The sequence below is a fragment of the Anolis carolinensis genome, chromosome 5 (assembly GCF_035594765.1).
Source record: "Anolis carolinensis isolate JA03-04 chromosome 5, rAnoCar3.1.pri, whole genome shotgun sequence".
In the NCBI taxonomy this organism is placed as follows: domain Eukaryota; kingdom Metazoa; phylum Chordata; class Lepidosauria; order Squamata; family Dactyloidae; genus Anolis; species Anolis carolinensis.
This window is the reverse complement of record NC_085845.1, coordinates 142,562,370-142,583,485: the sequence shown is the minus strand read 5'-3', so window position 1 is coordinate 142,583,485 and position 21,116 is coordinate 142,562,370. Positions and strand designations below refer to the sequence as shown.

Sequence of the window (21,116 nt, the reverse complement as noted above, 5' to 3'; positions counted from 1 at the left end):
AACAGCTGCTTAACTGAGAAGTTAAGCCTGGGCTTTCATAAACTTGCAGCAGGCTTTGAAGAAAATGGCAGGAACTGCAGAAGGTTGGAATTTATTGCTTTGCAAACTGAGTTCTGGAAGAGGCTTGGTAGAGCTGTAAAGGCTGGCTTCTGGAGAAATGTATCTACTTTGCAAAAAGCTTGATCTTGTGCAGTTGCAAGAGCTGAATGTAGCGATTTGCTGGCTTGCTTGATAAACAGAAAAGGCGGGAAACCTAGCCAATGTTTCAATTTTGCAAAGGCTTGGCTTCTAGCAAAATGTATCCACTTTGCAGAAAGCTTGATCTTGCTGCAAATGTCTCAATTTGCAAAGGCTTGCTTCAGATGCAAAAAGGGCGGGAAAACTAGCAAAATGTATCAACTTTGCAGAAGGCTTGAACTTGCTGCAGCTGCAAGAGCTGAATGTAGCAATTTGCTGGTGGCTTGAGATGCAAAAAGAGCGGGAAAGCTTGCAAATGTCTCAATTTTGTGAAGGCTAGGCTTCCCTCTGAAGGCAAAGGCAGGCTTCTTTTGACTTCTTTATCTTTAGGAGACTATGGGCTTGGCAAATTCAAGGCCCTTCCACTCCTTCTTTCCCCTTCTTAGCACTTCTGGAAGGCTTCTTTCAGCAGTTCTGGAAAAGAAGGCTTCTCTCTCAGCACTTCTGGAAAAGAAGGCTTCTCTCAGCACTGCTGGAAAAGAAGGGTCCTCTCAGCACTGTGCCGTCGCGCCTGGGGCTGTACTCTTAGGAAAAGAGGCATGGACGTGACATCTTTCCCCAGGGGATTGCTTCTTGCCCTCCTTTAGGGAAACTGGAACTCCCAAGGACCAAAACACTGTAGTTAACTCAAAAACTGGGTTTATTCTTCACAAAGGGGGTAAAAGAAAATATACATTACAGTCTTTGATTGTTTAAGTCCATGAAGCTTGTCCAGATCCCTCTTTCTCTGGCTGTGAATGCCGGAGCAAACTCAGCCTCAGTCCAATGACCTATATCTGAAGACAAGAGTCTTCCTCTGTTGCCAAAGGACTGATGTGAAGGCGCTTGAGACTCCTCAACGTTGTTCAGGTTGGCCCTGAACATGAAGTGTGAGTCCCAAGGGTAAGAACCTCAGAATTGGTGCTGAGAGGTAACTTTTGAAGGGCTTTCAGAGCCAAGCCTCTCTTTCACGTCCATCCGATAGAGTGGAATGAAAAGGAGGAAACACAGTCCTACTCCAGGAAGAGGTGGAGCCAAACAGTTTTGCTGAGTGAGCAATGTAACAGGTACAAACAACACTGATTGACAGATATAAATAACCAATCCAACTACATTTACAGGGTAAGGGCAAAATCAGGCATGATACAGCAATTCAAATCTTGAAACTTATAGTTTGACATATAAATGGCGCCACTCGCGCCGTCACATCCCTATTTTATCCATCTTTAATATATAACTTGGAGTTAACTGGCAGAATTTAGAATCTTAGCTCCTTTTGGGGCAGAGCAGAAGAGCAAGAATCACTGATATTCCTGGGGAAAGAGAAGGGAAAAAGCATTGTGTCCATAAACCAGGAAAGGGAGAACTAAATGCTTGTTTGAAACCAAGGACATGGATGTCCAGATGTTGACAGGCTGACCTCCTTTGAACCTTAGTCCATAGTCAATGGCGAGGAATGATAGAAGCTGAAAATTCAGCAACACATTTCTCATTCAATTTTTTTTTTTGGGGGGGGGAGAGAATGATCCCAGAATATTCTTCAAGAATTTCCACTGTGTGCACAATACCTTGGTTTTGTTTTAATGTTGCTTTGTAGTGCAACTTTTCTGTGAGGTGAGGAGGGAGTGTGAAGAAACCCAAACATATTGTCTGAATGAGTCTTTTTTTGCTGTCTATGGGCCTATTGAGGAAGCAGCAGAAGCAGGAAGCGGAAGCAGCACTTAGCTCAGCCTGACAGTAAACAACCGTATGCCTGAAGATGAAATGGTGGGGGCTGACAGAGCTGTTGGAGCTGGGACCCTTGCTGGGACCCTTACCTCTCTCAGAGGTAAGGTATTTTTTTAAAAAAAATCATCTGGTAAAGGTAAAACGCCATCAAATCTACGGTGCACCCCACTATTGGATCCCCTTAAACAATGTGTCTTAGATTCTATGAAATGTGGTATTTTGCTTTGCCAGGGTACACAATGTCATCCAGACCGCATTTTTCCCAAAAAAGCTACTTCTGCATTAGTACATTACTTTGCTACAGTATCTACAGTTCGACAAGCCCCGACTCTCCTAGGTTTTAGGAAAGCAGTGAAGATGTGGCTAAGTGCTCAAGCGTTCGAATAGTAAATATCTGAGGTGATATGGCTTGAATCAAGGCGTACGCAAAAGGTGTCAGTGGACGAATCTAACTACATATGCATTTAAAATTTTATAATTCATGTTTTAATAGAGTTTTTAATAGATGTGGTATTGTTGTAATGTTTATTGATTTTGTTATTGTTTTATTAAATGTGTCCTGGGCAATGTAAATTGCCGACTGTTGTAAGCTGCCCTGAGTCCCTTCGGGTGAGAAGGGCGGGGTAAAAGTGATGTAAATAAATAAATAAATCTAGTTTCTTAATGACATTTAAGTTCTCTCTGGCAACACTTTTCTTAAATCTATTAATTCATCTAGAATGTTTTAAATTTCTTAGAAACAGCAGGCATCTCAAATAAAGGGATGAATGTATTGCAAAGAAAAAGTTTGAAACTTTTTATGTGTCAGATGAGTTTTACAAATGCAAGGAGCACCAGCTTCACCCCCGAACACATTAAAAATTGCTATCTTCGTGATGAAAAAGCCTTTTCCATAAAGCTGGGGTTTTAACTTAGAAAGACTGAAAATTACATCTTTATCCTGCCTTTGAAATTGGAGTGTCAATTATTTAAAACTCAGACTCTGATCAGGTGAAAATGAACACGGCAGAGAAGGAGTTTGTTACCTGCATCGAAGCCCCTTCTACTCTCGCAATGCAAGCCACTCTGTCAAGGAAAGTCACAGTCACAGGAACAGCAACGAAGAAGCCTTTCAAAAAGGCTTTAATGTACTTTCTCCCAAAGCCTTGTGTCTGTGCCATCATCTAAAAAATGAAACACAAGAGAACCAATGTTTCCTTATTCAAAATAAATATGTATTGCATAACAAAAGCGCAAATAACTATAAGCAAAAGTGAAATGCAGTTTGTTGTCGAAGGCTTTCATGGCCGGGATCACAGGATTGTTGTATGTCTTTCGGGCTGTGTGGCCATGTTCCAGAAGTATTCTCTCCTGATGTGGGCGAAACGTCAGGAGAGAATACTTCTGGAACATGGCCACACAGCCCGAAAGACATACAACAACCCTGAAATGCAGTTTCTCGACAATCTTCAGCATCTGCTAAAGAAAGATGCCTTTTAAAATATAGTTTTAACTCATAAAGAAAAATGTGATTTCAAATAATGGTGGGGGAAGCTTTCAAATATTAACGTTACCTCCTACTGTCTCACACTTTATTTTTATTGTTGCCAGGTTTTCAAAACAGCAATAAGAGACAGCAGTGTTGATAATCCCACACCACAAAATAAAATATATTTTGTACTGCTATTCAGGCTAGATAAAAGGAAAAGATTACAAAGCCCTGAAATAAGGTACATCCTTTATAATAAGGGACATCATGCTTACAGTTAGTTCCACCAAAACATGAACACATAGTGGGTGGTAATTGTTTTTGTTATGATCACTGTTATTTGATAGTAAGGAGAACACATCTACCATTGTCGACCCAAAATATTTCTGAAACCTTCTAAATTCCATGTCTTCAGTGCTAAGCATGTTCACACAAATACAGAAGATCCAACAAATATAAACTTATCTTTGATAAATACATATCAGTGATTGAGATTTGTGTTGAAGGATGAAGGAAGATGATCTGGAGGAGGTGGAGAGACAATTGCATCGAACCAACATATCCTTATCATCATTTTTATTATTTGATGAAGAGCACAAATATCGCTGCATACATTTAAGAAGTCATTCAATCCCACCTAACCAGGATAAGATACACAGCACATAGATAAAGCCTTTGATTCATATTGAAAACACAGTATGATAATGATGAATTGACTTCTGACAGTACACCTCACTTGCCCATACTGCAAAAACCACACTCTCATTAGAAAGCACACAGCAGGACTCAAAGTTTTATCTTCTCTAATTACTCTGCAAGACGGAAGCTGGTTTCTCCCATTAGTCCCTACAGCGTATAAATCAAACACATACTATCAGCTTTGAGCCAATCCATGAAACAAGAACTCGTTCACACAAGAAGAACATTCTATTTTTAAATAAATTATGAGTGCTTTAGTGGTGGCAGATAATTCATTTGAAAGCATATTCTACCAGAAATGTGCTTTGCAAACTCTGATGTTCCACAACAAGAGCAATATTTGCATAGCAAGTAGACTAATGAATTGCTTAATATTAAAACATCAATAGAAGAAAATGCTTCTAAAGCATTAACTAAACACTAAAGCATTAACTCAAAATTTCCTTTTAAAAAAGAAAAGCTGAAAAAGTGAGTTTAAACGAACCATTTAAATGGTTGTGTTAATATCACCAATCAAATCCAAAACTACAAGTGCAACTCTCCTTATAAATATCAACACTAAGTGAAATACTTCGGTAGAACTAAAGGCCACACAGCCCTATTTCAAATAACCACAGCACAACGTTATTTTTAGAGAAAGAAATTATGAACCCCCAAATAATAATAATAATAATAATAATAATAATAATAATAATAATAATATCTTTATTTTTGTACCCCAAAGAGACTTGGGGCGGCTTACATGGGGCCAAGCCCAGGTAATTACAATAAACAGAATAAAACAAATCAAAAAAAGAAATACAAGGCAATATAAAATTTACACAATTAATATCATAAAATTAAAATGGTGACCATAGTAAAACATGGTTTAGACATCAGGGTAAAAGTCATAAAAGCGAACTGGGTAAAGCACACCAAGTGAGTTTTATAAACACAAGGGATAAGGTAACTGGCTAAAGTGCTAGAATTAATGAGAGAGCAACTTGGGATGGGGTTGACCCTGTGGCTATATCGAGCTGATAGAACAAAGTAAAGTGCAACAGATAAGGAAATAGTCACCGGTACGGATTCTGTCATGGGGATGAGAAATTCATTCTCCAAAAGCATGTTGGAAGAGCAAGGTTTTTAAGCTCTTCCTTAATGCTTCCAGAGTGGGGGCTTGCCTAATCTCCCTGGTGAGCGAGTTCCAGAGCCGGGGGGGGGGGGGGGGGCACCACAGAGAAAGCCCTCTCTCTCGTCCCCACCAACCGCGCTTGTGACGGAGATGGAAGAGGGCCTCCCCCAACAAACGAAGAGATCCTGCGGGTTCATAGGGGAAAATCTGGTCACGAAGGTAGGCAGGGCCTGAACCATTCAGGGCTTAGTAGGTGATCACCTGAACCTTGAATTGGGTCCGGAAGATGAACGGCAGCCAATGGAACTCCTCATGTCATTTTAGACTTCTTATCAACAGGTTTCCCATCTAAGTAATAAATCCATGAGATGGTGTGGGAGTAACTCTAAACAGTTTTCAGGTTAGTGCCTCTTTTCCTTGGACTGATATATAGTTGCACATTGCTTTAAACCTCCATGCCACAAAAAGATCCCACAGAGAGAAAAGGAAATAGAAATAGGAAATAGCAAAAAGTTACTTAATAAAAGGTCTTTTAAGTGTCTGTACAGTTTTTAAATGTGAACAAAAAATGCAGCACTTCTCCCTTATCTTGTGGTTTACAGCAATGAAAGAGGAGGAGGGAAGCTCAGGATGGCATATTGCCTTTCCAGCAAAGATCAAAAGCACTAGCAAATAACAGGTCACAATCTAAGGAAACCCGCACTGTGCAGCTTAGAGATTATAGCAGATGGGACACAGCAGTATCTGGACAGAAGAGCTAGTGTACAAAAGGTCCAGGGGCTATAATGGGTCTCCAGTGCATACTACAGCATATGGAGCAGAGATGCTATTTAGATTGCTCTCTATATTCAAATGTTTATTTTTATTTCCTATCCTTGCCTGTACATTCGAACATAGGGTTTGTTAAACTTCCTGCGGGAAGAAAGAAACCCCATCAAGTTATTCACCAAAAGCCTGAAGTCACACACTTGCAAGTTTAAACATTTAAAAATTACCCACCGAAGCATGGCGGAAAATGCAGCAGTAAAATCACAGCAACTTTCCTCAAAAGAAAAAGGAAATAATGACTCCTAAAGGGGTCAAAAGAAACATACTGCGAAGGAAAGAGTCAGGGAACTGCAACATTAGATGTGAGTAGCAGCTTATTTCAATGCATCTGCTTTGTCCTCTTTGTCATTTAAAGAGGGCCAAACTGGCAGTGATGGCTGTACTATCTTCTTATTGGAAATAGGTTACAAAACTCTGTAAGCCTATCAGAGGAAACATCTTCTGAGTCGCCAAATCCTGGAAATGTTTCCTGGTAATCATGATCTGTACAGAAAATTTAAAATACGGTATTCCTCATTTGTTGCATCCATTTCATTTCCAGAAGCCGCCAGACATGGATAATTCCACCAAAAAAGTATAAAAGATAGCTAAACGTAGAGGTTTTCCCCTGCCACTAAATCTAGTTGGTGCTCCTCTCCATTTCTAAGCTGAAGAGCCACCGTTGTCTGTAGACACATCCAAGGTCATGTGGCCAGCATGATTGCATGGGACACCGTTACCTTCCTGTCAGAGCAGTACCTATTGATCGACTCACATTTGCATGTTTTCAAACTGCTAGGTTGGCAGAAGCTGGAGCTAACAGCAGGAGTTCACCCCGCTCCCCGGATTCGAACCACTGACCTTTCAGTCAGCAAGTTCAGCAGCCCAGCAGTTTAACCCGCTGCACCACTGGGTTAATTTGTATAAAATTATATTGAATTGTTAAAATAAACATCAATGGAAACCATTCAATTACAGTCATGTCTAAGAGGGGAAATGATATTTTATGGCTATTAATATACATAGGCCCTTGGTATCCGTTGGGGTTTGGTTTTATCCTCCCACACCGCAAATAATAAAATCCATGGATCTCAAGTCCCATTACTTACAATGGCATAATAAAATGGTACCATTATATTAACAGCTCAGATGAGAGCTGCAGTATCTATGAAATGGTAGGAGGCTATAACAGAATAAGACTAAATGTCAACTTAGTGCTCAGCACACAGCAAAAATAATTTTTTGCTTTTGGGTTTTTGCTATTTGAGTCATGGTTAGTTGAATCTGCAGGTGTAGAATCCATGGATATGGAAGGCTAACCGTACAACTAATTTTAACCATGCTTACCGGCTTGATTCTTTCAAAAATAATCTAAATAAGAAATATATAATAAAGGTTTTAATAATCACATACACAATTCTGTTATATGATCACTGAACCGAACATCAGAGCAAAGTGAGAAGTCTGAACAATTTATTAAGTAGAAGAAAATGTTTTTAAAAAATCTAGACCACGTTTACATAACTTTTTCAACATCACTGAAATTATTGTTCTCTCAGCATGCTGAAGTCAAGTGAAAGAGAGTTACAGAAAGCATATGTGCACATAGCTTGTTTCCAATCCCCAAAACTATGCCTTTTCAAATATAACATCTGATTGCAACATCTGATTGCAACTAATGTACCCTATTCTTTTGGAAAAGCATGGACTGTTTCTTGTTTTAAGCCAAACGTAAATTAGACAAAGACTACGAGAATCACAACTTCAAATCTATCAACCAGCACATTGGCAAGCTATGGGTGGTGGAGTACTTTACATATATGTTTGCCCCCTTCAATAACGTATATATATAGAGAGAAAAGAAACACAGGTAATTTTCAGCATAGCTTTTAGCCCAGCGTCTATACAAAAATCAACTACAAAAATCAACAGTGGGACACCATTTCCCACAAGGTAAACCAGATTTCAGTGCACGTTCACTCCAATGAGCTAAATACGCTCACCTTGAACCAAGTCCTTCTCTGCAGGAGATGCTACAAGTTCAATATTAGCATGTATGCCAGGTGTCTCAGTAATAAAGTTGGAAAGCATGATGAGATACGATAAAAAGCAGGAGAACGGATTCAAGTGTGTCCCTGGCCTACATATGGCACTTTGATAAACAAGACTGAACATTTATTATTTATTTCTCCTTTTGGTCTTGTTAGAAATCTCAACTTCATCAGCATTACAAAGTGACATCCAACGGCACACCCCAAGTCGCCGGACAGTTCTGTTACTGTTAAATTGCACTGTGATTTTTTTTAAAGCAGCATAAAGAAAATTGTGTTTTTTACTCTCCTGTGTTTCAAAGTAGAAAGGTTTTATTATTATTCCTTTTCTTCAAAGCATGTGTTTCGGTCTGTGCTGCATGCTTTGAAGTGTACAGTATAACCTCAAAGCAGCACAGCCTTATTATTCTCTGACACATTATTACAACTTGAATTAAATCTACTGAAATAGTAAAAAAATACGTTTGTGGAACCCTTTGCTGCAGCACTGATATGATCAATATCAATGCCAATAATATAATGCAATGGACATCTTGCAAAAACCAGAAACAAAAATTAAGTGACTCATGCTTAGCAAGATTAAATTATATTTTTGATTATTTTTTTCTAAGTCTGCAAAAATACTTCCCTGCTTGGGTTTATGCTCTCGAGTCCAAAGTATATTGAATTACTAACTTCCACATTTGATGAAATCAGGTTCTTTTACTTTCAGAAGCATTAATCAGTAGCTTACAATCCAATCAAAGTTTTTCTACAGGAAATTTACATCATAAAGGTGTCTCGGTTTCAAACAGTAAGTGTATGCTGATTTATTCTATAGTTATATACTTAATTCACTTTTTAAAATACAAAAATATACCTTTCTTTTAGCTACACTGTACCTAATATTTAAAAACTGCAGTATATCCTTATCTTCTAATAAAGATAAACATAATTCTGACGTTAGAAGCCAGGTTAAGCAGAGATCAACATGGAAAAGTGACAGCAGACTATCTACTTCAAGAGACAATCTAACATTTGAAAATATGCCCTGGGATCTTTCTCTGGCTCATAACTTCTTCCCCTCTGCCGTTATTTCAAATGTAGGGAGTTCTTTCAAGTTATGTGATGCACATAAGAGACAAGAGAAGTCAAAGTAGGAACTGAGGCTTGTGCTCAAGTGGCTGGGCTCAAACAGGATCACTGGCGAGGAGCTACAAAGTCAATCACAACTGGTAGCAGTTGCGATTGCCACCTAATACAACTGTCACACGAGGACAATGAATGTGGCATGACTAGAAAATCATAGAAGTAGAATCATAGTGTTGTAAGATACCACAAGGACAATCCATTCTAACCCCTTGTCATTCACGAATAGACAGCTCAATTTCTCAGTCAGACTCAAAGGAAACTAGTTCATAAAATACCCAGTCTAGAAATTAAGGCTTCTTTTTCCAAATACAGTTGAAGACCTGGATTTTTAATGTAAATAGACCTCCAAAATGTAAAACAAATAAAGCCGTCCCTTCATATCTGCTGGGGTCTGGTTCCAGGATTCCCTATAGATAACAAAAACCATGGATGCTCGTCCCATTATACACATTGGCATAGTAAAATGGTATCTTTTATATAAAATTGCAAAATCAAGATTGGTACTTCAGTTGTATCAGTGGATACGGAGAGCTAACTGTATTGCTAATGGTAATCTCACATGACATAACTGCTTACTTCTTTCCCAGTTTCAATTTCCAGTCCCAACTACTAAGGGAAAACATATATTTGAGGAAATGTACCATCTTGTCAGATTGCACCCATCATCCTTCACCATTACATATGTTGGCAGAAGCTGATGGGACTTTCAACCCAACACTATCAAGAGCATCACTAGTTGCCTCCTTTGTCTGAAAGAGATTCCATTTCCATGCTGCTCTGTACTACCAGGGTTCTGATAGAAAAAAGGAGATTTTCCTTATTTGTATTTGTGTTTCAAAATGATGAACCCCATTTCAAAGCGGCATATTTCATGATGACAACATGTTTTGTTGTTGTTTATTCATTCAGTCGTTTCTGACTCTTTGTGACCTCATGGACCAGTCCAAGCCAGAGTTTCCAGTCGGCCGTTGCCACCCCCAGTTCAATTATGTAAAAAGTTATGAACAATTTAATGATTTATCATGTTTTACTAACCATTTTGAGCCAGAAACAAATCTAAAAAATAATGATGGAGAACAAGGTTTTATGTTGCAGGTTGCCACTTTGCAAATGTTTGTGCGCTGGGATAGGCATCTAGTGGTGATCATTTAAAAGTCCATACTCCACCCTTTCACTCAAACCAAGTCCTTTTAAAAAAAAATACTTTCTATAACATAGTGCTCAAATCCAAAACCTGAAGTTTACAAATACATTGATTGGCTATTGCTTCACCTATTTAATGTGCTACATTTTGTGTCAGGATTAATCTTCTTCTCTTATTTAGAAAGCAACCACCGTCCACACTCCTTTCTCTCAACTAACACCAACTTCTGGGCAAATATACAGATATAATTAATAGTTGCCAATAAGATATGTTTGGATATATCTACTTCTGCACCTCAAGCCTCCCCTACTTAGAAAGAAACCCACATAAATATAAAAAATAAGATAGCGAGAATAAATGGACATGCCTTAAGCAGAGATGGTTTTAAAATATTGTTTTGGAATATATCAGTGTTAGCTTTGATTATATTTTCAAGTCTGGAACCCTATGGAAACTCAGCATATAGAAACCAAGATTTACAAGTGAAGAAACATGCTACCTGAAAACTAGTGTTAGTAGCTGTTACTCACAGAATCAAACTAAAAGGTAAAAATTTGACTATAAGCCTAAGAATATAAATGAGTCCTACCAAAGATAGCAGACTTTACCTCCAATTAAAACAACAAAGGACTAGGGTGATTATCTGCTAATGGGTTCCCCAAGATATATCTCAACAAACATTTATCTTTATTTACAATTTCACCATATAATATCATATAACCTTTGAACCTCTGATGTTTATGGTGTTCTATAAACATCAGAGGTGCAAAGGGATTTTGGACTGTCAGTGATCCAGAACCTATTCATGAATTTAGGGAGCAACAAAGTAGAGTTAAATAATGGTGATTTCATTCCAAAGTCCTATTAGTCTGTTTGGTTTCACTTCCAGAGAATCCAACTCAATTTATTATCAACACTCTTTATTCTGTATTCTTTTCTCTGTGTCTTGAATTCTGCTATCACCAGGATTTGCCATACTGTATTTCTAATACAAATGTTATTGTTTCTCTGCTAGTTATAGTTGGCACATTATGTATTAATTAATTAGCATAAATGTAAAAGCCCAATAATATATTTTGTTCAGAATTTTCAATAATTCTTTCAGGCTTTGACACTCAATACTCATCGGAGTTCAGCATATCATTGTAGATGCTTTATTTTGGCTTTTCTTATATTCAGTCTATGCAATCTTGCTGCAAAAACTAATAATAAGTTGGTCAACAATTTCCATTTAGGGTCAAATTGTACATATAAAATAAATGATGTATTCTTCTTGCTTGGTTTTATATTTCATATCCATGGCTTGTTTTCTTTATTGTTAATAAAAATGATATAAGCGTGGAAAATGCTATGCCTAATATTAACTCCGCTGTGTTCTTCTCAGTTTAATGTTACCATGGCATTCTGTGATTTTGTTAGAGAGGGATGTTCTGATGTTTCTGGTAATTCCTAATTTTTGTTTGACCCATATGTGTGTAAAGAACAAATGCCAAAAGTCAATCCATACTAAAAAAAAAATAATTCTGGGCAGCCTTCTACTTTACAACACAGTTTTTCACCTAAATACAAGGTCTGCCAAAGAATGCCAATGCCTCACCCAATCCAAAGGTTCTATAGCAATGAACCATGGCAATTAAAGTGGTGTCAAACTGCATCAATTCTACAGTGCAGATGCATCTTTTCAAACATCCTGAGCCACTAACATTCATTTTTTTAAAAATAAGCAATTTTCAAGTTTAACCATTGTTGAAGTAAATATAAACAAGAAGTATTCGCATGAAGCTATTAAGCTATCTTGGTTAACCTACAAAAATGGCAAAGAAAAAAAGAGGAAGAACTTTATACTTTATTTATTAAGCCATTAAACATTGTAATGAATTTGATTTCAAAATGTATTTATTTGATGCCAAATAAATACATCATTAGAGTATGAGCCCTCAGTGGCGCAGCGGATTAAACTGCAGAGCTGCTGAACTTGCTGACTGAAAGGTCAGCAGTTCGAATCCGGGGGGCGGGGTGAGCTCCCGCTGTTAGCATCAGCTTCTGCCAACCTAGCAGTTCAAAAACATGCAAATGTGAGTAAATCAATAGGTACCGCTCCGGCGGGAAGATAACAGTCATGCTCCATGCAGTCATGCTTGCCACATGACCTTGGAGGTGTTTACAGACAACGTCGGCTCTTCAGCTTAAAACACCAATCCTCAGAGTCAGAAATGACTAGACTTAATGTCGGAGGAAACCCTTTACCTTAACTGGAACTTGGAACATAAAACTCACAAAGGCCCCTTCTGCACTGCCATATAATCGAGATTATTAAAGAAGATAATCCACCTCACTATTTTAAAATCACAATTAAAATTGCCTTGTGTTCTAAAGCTTGTGGAATTTTAATTAATTTTGTTTTATAATCTTATATATTTCAAACACATACATTGGTTACTTTTCTCTCCAGTTGTTGCTCCACATTTGCGTTTGAACTTTTACAGTTTTAATTAAAATGGTATCTCAAGGAAACCCTACATCCTGCAGTGTTGCTCTATGGCAGTGATTCCCAAAGTGGGCGCTACCGCCCCCTGGTGGGCGCTGCAGCGATCCAGGGGGGCCGTGATGACACCTATTAGGAGATGGGGGCGGGGCCAGGGGGAGGGGCCTATTCCTAAGTGCTGGAGACAGGGCTGAGCCCCTGAGGCACCTGTTAGGACACAGGGGGCGGAGCTAGGGGAGTGGGCATGGCTTCTTTCCAAGAGCCTGAGACAGGGCTGAGAATCTATAACTCTCCTGAGGGACAAAGAAGGCAGAGCTAGGGAAGGGGGCGGGGCCTCCTTCCAAGAGCCCGAGACAGGGCTGAGCCTCTCCTGAGAGGCCTTTTAGGACTAAAGGGCGGGTATAGGGGTGGGGGAGGGGCCTCTTCCCAAGAGCGCGAGGCAGGGCTGAGCCTCTGTATACCTCCTCTGAGGCGCTTGTTAGAACACGGGGGCGGGATATAGAGGTTAAGCCCCATTAGGCACTTGGGAAGAGACCCCACCCCCTTCTCTAGCCCCGCCCTGTGTCCTGGCAGGCGCCGCAGGAGAAGGATAGAAGCTCAGCCCTGCCTCAGAGCTGGTAACTCCGCCCATCCCAGTCCTGGCCGCCCATTTGTGGCCCCGCCCACCTCCTCCTCCCCCTCCCAGCCCTCCATCTTGGATTAGGGGAGAGGCTCAGCCCCGCCCTCTTGAGCAGGAGCCACACCCACCCCTCTAAACCACGCCCCACTTTCCAAGGGACACTGAGTAATATTTTTTCTGGAAACGGGGCGGTAGGCCAAATAAGTTTGGGAACCACTGCTCTATGGTCATCTTCATCCAATCATGCTGGAGGACCTAGATATAATATCTCTCTAGGGATATCTAAGTCCTCCAGTCCAAATGTATAGCCATTTTCCAGCAGACCAGAGTTGTATAGAAGCTGACCAGAGTTTTACTGAAAGACCTAGAAATTTCTAGAGTGGTGTTCTTCCTGGTAAAATAAATAACCAATTTTGATTCATGGATTTTCACTTTCACAGTGGTCCTGTCCCCCTAACTCCAACAAACATGAAGGATTGACTGTATATGATATTGCATTTTTACTATTTTATTTGGATAATTTGTTTAACAATTGTATTGTATCATTACTTCCCTATGGTGTGTGATTGTGTGTATATATACATACACATAATAATAATAATAATAATAATAATAATAATAATAATAATAATAATAATAATAATAATAACAACAACAACAACAACCAATGCCATCAAAGCCAAAATTGAAAAGTCTACGACAGATCCCAAATGTAGACTCTGCAAGGAAGCAGATGAAACAATACATCACATTCTCTGCTACTGCAAGAAGATCACATAGACAGACTACAAGCAGAGGCATAATACCACTGCTCAGATGATTAATTGGAACTTATGCCACAAATACCATCTGCTTGCGACAAAGAACTGGTGGGATTACAAGCCGGAAAAAGTTACACAGAATGAACATGTCAAGCTACTCTGGGACTTCAGAGAGACAGAGTTTTGGAGCACAATACTTCTGACCTCACAATCGTGTTAAAAAGCAAAGTATGGATTGTTGGTGTTGCAATCCCAGGGGATGGCAGGATTGAAGAAAAACAACTGGAAAAGCTGACACGATATGAGGACTTAAAGATCGAATTGCAGACTCTGGCACAAGCCAGTCAAGGTGGTCCCAGTGGTGATCAGCACACTGGGTGCAGTGCCTAAAGACCTTGGCCTGCACTTAAACACAATTGGCGCTGACAAAATTACCACCTGTCAGCTGCAGAAGGCCACCTTACTGGGATCTGCACACATTATTCGCTGATACATCACACAGTCCTAAACACTTGGGAAGTGTCCCACGTGTGATCTAATACAATAGCCAGCAGAGTGTCTGCTGTGGACTCATCTTGTTGTATTTCAAATAATAATAATAATAATAATAATAATAATAATAATAATAATAATAATGATTCTGTTATGGTTGAGCCTTCGGGCTCCGGTAATGAAAGAAGGGGTCGTAAGACTCCTCGAGAGTTAGACACTCTCGAGGAGCGTGAAAGGAAACGGCTCCGGGATTTGTTTGCAGAGCCGACAGATGAGGACTCATTTGAGGGTTTTTCTCAGGGTTTGGAGGAAGAGGTGGCCAGCTCGGAGGAGGATGATATGGAGTGGACTCGTGTGAGGGAGGATTTGGGTGTTGGGGAGGCAGGCAGTGAAAGCATGGGAGGTGATTGGCGGGTTGCAGGATCAGACCCATGGACTGGTTGGAGGGATGGAGCGGGATCCACAGCTGGGGATGCTGTGGGGCGTAGTCGAAGGTGCTTAAGCTCTGATGAGGATGATGATGTTGGGGCGTCTGGAATTGGGATGGCAGCTGACAGCGATGATGAGCTTGAACTGTGATAAAATGGGGTTTGGGACCAATGTCTAATTGCGTTGGGCAAGGTAATCTGGACGGACGCTTGGGCTCTTGCTGGGGAATTTCCTGAAGACGGGTGTGTTTCATTACTGGATACGTAAGTTTACCAAGGACAGGGCATTGACGGCGGGAGGAACTGTGTGGGGTTTTTCTCTGTGCAACTTGTGTTTAAGCTTGGACCTCCGTCGTCTTTTTGACGGGCAATATCTACTTTCACTGGATTGACGCTGGACTGACTGACTACGATTCCGGATAAACCCTTCTGCTGACTATCGGTGTGACCTTTGGATTTCTTGACGACTACGCTTGGCTTTTGATCTTCTGGACCGGATTGGGACCCTGCTGACTGCCATTCCCCTAAACCTGAATCTTGACTACAACCACGCTCTCGTTCGCTGCAGGAAGGAGTAAACAAGCCTGGTTTACTCCCCTGCTGTTCCTGAGTAGCAGAGAGGAATCTGCCGCCAGTCTTTTGTTTACATTCCAACTCCTGTTGATTCTCTTTTGTTTGCATTGTTTGCCAAGCTGAAGTAAGCTCTTTGATTTAATCCGGATTATACTCCTGTTTAACCCGGTTTTTCCCTTTGAACTGTTTAAGCTCAAACTGAGCTGCTTTTTGGTTATTTAGCACACTGAAGTCAAGTGTTTGCTCTGTTCTTGTTCTTTACGGGCGTTTTTAGTTCTGTAACCTCAATAAACTCAGTTTTGTTTTACTTGCTGGCGTTCTGTCTTTGACAGATTCATTGGAACTTATGCCTCAAGTACCACCTCCCAGCAGCAAAGAACTGGTGGGATCACAAACCTGCAAAAGTATTGGAAAATGAGCACGCAAAAATACTGTGGGACTTCCGAATCCAGACTGACAAAGTTCTGGAACACAACACACCAGACATCACAGTTGTGGAAAAGAACAAGGTTTGGATCATTGATGTCGCCATCCCAGGTGACAGTCACATTGACGAAAAACAACAGGAAAAACTCAGCCGCTATCAGGACCTCAAGATTGAACTTCAACGACTCTGGCAGAAACCAGTGCAGGTGGTCCCGGTGGTGATGGGCACATTGGGTGCCGTGCCAAAAGATCTCAGCTGGCATTTGGAAACAATAGACATTGACAAAATTACAATCTGCCAGCTGCAAAAGGCCACCCTGCTGGGATCTGCGCGCATCATCCGAAAATACATCACACAGTCCTAGACACTTGGGAAGTGTTCGACTTGTGATTTTGTGATATGAAATCCAGCATATCTATCTTGTTTGCTGTGTCATAATAAAATAATAATAATAATAATAATAATAATAATAATAATAATAATAATAATTTATTTGTAGATTGCCCTATCTCCCAGAGGGACTCAAGACGGTTTCCAACATATATGGCAAACATTCAATGCCAGCAAGGAGAAACATATAAACAAATTACAACAAAGCAGATCACATCAAACAATACAGTATATAAACGACTGGATTTTAAAATTTATTAACAAGCAAAATAGCAAAGATAAAACTTAAAAACCCATATAAACCAAAACATAATATACAGTAAATGTATCACTAGGTAAAACAACTAGAAGTTAATGACTAAAACCCAAAGAGAGTTGAAGTAATTTGCCTCAATGTAGAATGTATGCCTTTGGAAGGACCTTTTTTTAAGTTGTAAAGCACCACATATGTTTACAATGATAAATAAAGAAGTAATAGTGGACTGGCCCAGCATGCACCTCCATTAAGGCCTTGACTTGCTCACCTACCTACTGCTGATGTTGTTATTATGTTTATTTATATACCACTTTTTCTCTAAAAGAGACTCAAAGTGATGAACAGTGGTCAAAACAGGACGATATACAGTTTAAAACTTAGTAAACATTAAAATAGAATTAAACCGAGTACTATTTAAAAACAAATAATTAAAACCATTAAGGGCATTAAACCCAATTCTAAAATACACAAAACACTACACAACACCAAAGAATGAACTGGATTTAAGCCAACATCCACCTCACTTTCTGAGAATACCTGTATGGCAGATATGGTATGCTACCTGGGTGGACACCAGTGCATGGTTTCTCATCACCAATGTTTCATATGCGCACCCACCATTAAATTACAGGTGAAAACTACGTAAAGTAGTGAGAAACAGTGAGTTTATTTGAACATTACATGGTAACTCCTTGATACTATAAAAACTGAGGAAGGTGGAATGAAGTCCAATAAGAACCTTGATCTGGGAGCAACCTGGGAGCAGTCCTGAATGAAGCCACCTCAGAGGCTGGATCCAGTTCTCCAGACACCAGGATGCTCCTGACTAGTCCCTTTTCCAGCTTTTCTTCCTCACATTTTTACAAAGCTCCCTGGAAAGATGGCCAATCAAGAGAAAATAACACCAAGCTGGGAAGCTCCTCAGCTGCAATGCGTTGGTGCCATTTTCTAAGTCACCAAACCACAATCTTCTTCTATATATATAAAAGAGTGATGGAATCAGGGCACCGGACAAAACTACAGGCCCCCCAACCTCGAAATTTGACAACACATGCATGCCTGCCTAATAACTTCACCTCGTTTGTTTAATGAACATAAATGGCTACAGGAAGATTGGTTTATTTTTGTGCATCATAACAGATACAGTGTAATCAATCAATACGAAAGGTAATTTTGAACTAGGTGGTCTTTTTCCCCCATCTTGTGTTCTGTATCAACTTTGGCCACAGGTTTTCCTCTATCCCTGGAAACTAATCCTGGATCTCTTAACCATGGGGCCTTTATAGAGGTTTATGTGGAAAAAAGCTCAAAAAAAGAGGAAAGCGTAAGACAGACTTTTCCAAACTGTGTGTTGTGATATGTGTGTCAGATGAATGCAAGGAGTCTATGGGCCCTTCCACACAGCCATATAATCCAGAATATCAAGGTGCTCCATTCAGTCATGCCGACCACATGACCTGGGAGGCGTCTACAGACAATGCCGGCTCTTCAGCTTAGAAATGGAGATGAGCACCCCCTCCCCCCAGTTGGACATGACTAGACTTAATATCAGGGCAAAACCTTTACCTTTTATCAAGGCAGAAAACCCCTCAATATCTGCTTTGAATTAGGTTATCTGAGTCCACACTGCCATATATTCCAGTTCAAAGCAGATAATGTGGGATTTTATTCAGCTGTGTGGAAGAGGTCTATCTGAAATAAGCAATAAATCATATATTTTTCATTATTACAGTTTATGTATATGCCCATACCTCTCATGAGGGGTTGATTTAACCTCCAGTTTGCTAGTAAAACTGAATTACTGTATCATGAAATGATGCATTGAAGAAAATAAAAGAGGGGGATGTATAGTCATAAGAATGGCGAACTTATTTTCCATTTATGTCTACATAGTTGTTAAACATTTTATATGCAATAAAAAATTTTTAAAGAAATAAATGATGCATATCTAAAAAGTGTTACTATGAGTTTTCCGGGTTGTATGGTCATGTTCCAGAAGCATTCTCTCCTGACATTTTGCCCATATCTATGGCAGGCATTTTCAGAGGTTGTGAGGTACAGTAGTGTCTCACTTATCCAACGTAAACGGGCCGGCAGAAGCTTGGATAAGCGAATATCTTGGATAATAAGGAGGGATTAAGGAAAAGCCTATTAAACATCAAATTAGGTTATGATTTTACAAATTAAGCACCAAAACATCATGTTATACAACAAATTTGACAGAAAAAAGTAGTTCAATACGCAGTAATATTATGTTGTAATTGCTGAATTTACAAATTTAGCATCAAAATATCACGATATATTGAAAACACTGACTACAAAAATGGCTTGAATAATCCAGAAGCTTGGATAAGTGAGACTCTACTGTATATTGGAAACTAGGCAAGGGATGTTTATATATCTCTGGAAAGTCCAGGGTGGGGGAAAGAACTCTTGTCTGTTGGAGGCAAGTGTGAATGTTGCAATTAATCACCTTGATTGGCATTGAAAAGCCTTGCAGCTTCAAGGCCTGGCTGATTCCTGCCTGGGGGGAAATCCTTTGTTGAGAGGTGTTAGCTGGCCCTCATTGTTTCATGTCTGCCTTCTAAAATGTGTGTGGCTAACATGAAATGTTTGGAAACCTTTGGGCTAAGGCAATGAAAAAGTGAAATTAGTCACCGAGATACCTAGTAAGTGGGGTGCAAAGTTTCTGCAGTTGGGTCCTTCCCTCTTAAACCCAAACAGAGACAGGATTTAAACTATGAGTAACTTTAAAAAAAAGTTTTCATTCTAGAAAGCTACAGAAAAAGACATGGACAAAATAAACAGCCTCTCCTGGTGTAGGTGAGACAGGTGCTGCTGTTGAACTTTTCTGGGGTGCATTGTGGAATGAATAGTTTGACAAACACTGTAACTGCCATGACTGAATGTGATGGAATCCTGGGAGTTGTAGTCCTGAAGGGTATTTTGCCTTCTTTGCCAAAGAGAGCTGGTGCCTCCCCAAACTGCAACTCCCAGGATTTATTTATTTACAGTATTTATATTCCGCACGTCTCACCCCAAAGGGGACTCAGGGTGGATCACATTGCACATATATGGCAAACATTCAATGCCATAACATAGAACAGAGACAGACGCAGGAATGGGCTGGCCTCGAACTCATGACCTCTTGGTCAGAGTGATTTGTTGCAGCTGGCTGCTAACCAGCCTGCGTCACAGCCCGGCCAATAGCATTGAGCCATATCACTTAAAAGTACAGTAGAGTCTCACTTATACAAACCTTTGGATAATCCAAGCCATTTTTGTAGTCAATGTTTTCAGTATATCGTGATATTTTGGTGCTAAATTCGTAAATACAGTAATTACAACATAACATTGCTGCGTATTGAACTACTTTTTCTGTCGAATTTGTTGTATAACATGATGTTTTGGTGTTTAATTTGTAAAATCATAACCTAATTTGATGTTTAATAGGCTTTTCCTTAATTCCTCTTTATTATCCAAGATATTCGCTTATCCAAGCTTCTGCCGGCCCGTTTAGCTTGGATAAGTGAGACTCTACTGTACTGACAAACTGCATTAATTCTACAGTGTAGAATAAATGCACACGTACTCTTTCCAATCTCTCTGGCTGATAGCCAGGGCTGGAGGTAGGTGCCAAAGGTGCCTCCCATAACCTTGAACCAGTGGGACACCCCGAAGCCCGTCCAGTCATGTAAAGCCTGCTAAACACACTTCTCTTGCTCCTTTCGCCTTCCTTCTCTCCCCTGGCGCTGCCATTCCCCAACACCCGCGCGCGAGATTGACTGCCTCTAGGACTGAGCCTCGCCAGCTCCCGTAGAGACAGCGACTTCCGCCTCTCTGCCTTCTTTCCACCGCCCTCGCCTTCCCCGCCGCCCAGCCGAGCCGCTCGAGGACTGCCGCGCGCGCCGACTCACCGCTTTTCGGCGCTGACACGAGGAGGAGGAGGGGCGCTCGCGTGACGTAGCAGAGGAGGGGCGGGGCCTGCGCACCAGACGCACCGCCCACTTCGAAGGAAGGCGTTGCTAGGAGACCCTCAGCTCTGACTTCTTAGTTTGGGACCTACTACGCCCCCAAAAAAGCATAGAGCAGAACCCTCTGGGGTTACTGCGAGTTTTTCGGCCTGTATGACCATGTTCCAAGAAGCATACTATCCTGACGTTTCGCCCACATCTATGGCAGGAATCCTCAGAGGTTGTGCGGTGTATTGGAAACTAAACAAGCGAGGTTTATATATCTGTGGAAGGTCCAGGGTGGGAGAAAGAACTCTTGTCTGCCTGAGGCAAGTGTGAATGCTGCAGTTAATCACCTTGATTAGCATCGAAAA

General features: G+C 40.3%; 1 protein-coding gene across 3 annotated transcripts in view; it reads right to left on the bottom strand.

The window, feature by feature from the left end:
• The window catches only part of immp2l (inner mitochondrial membrane peptidase subunit 2), a 658,834-nt gene extending 637,989 nt beyond the window's left edge, over positions 1-20,845 (bottom strand). Inside the window, exons 1-2 of one of the 3 annotated variants that reach the window (XM_003221201.4) lie at positions 20,707-20,845; positions 2,970-3,107 (exon numbers count right to left, since the gene is read on the bottom strand). In XM_003221201.4, coding sequence (XP_003221249.1) covers positions 2,970-3,107 — 138 coding nt within the window. In that variant the 5' untranslated portion in view covers positions 20,707-20,845. The other 2 variants (XM_008111145.2, XM_008111144.3) reach the window with 2 other exon arrangements.
• Between the last annotated feature and the right edge of the window lie 271 nt (positions 20,846-21,116).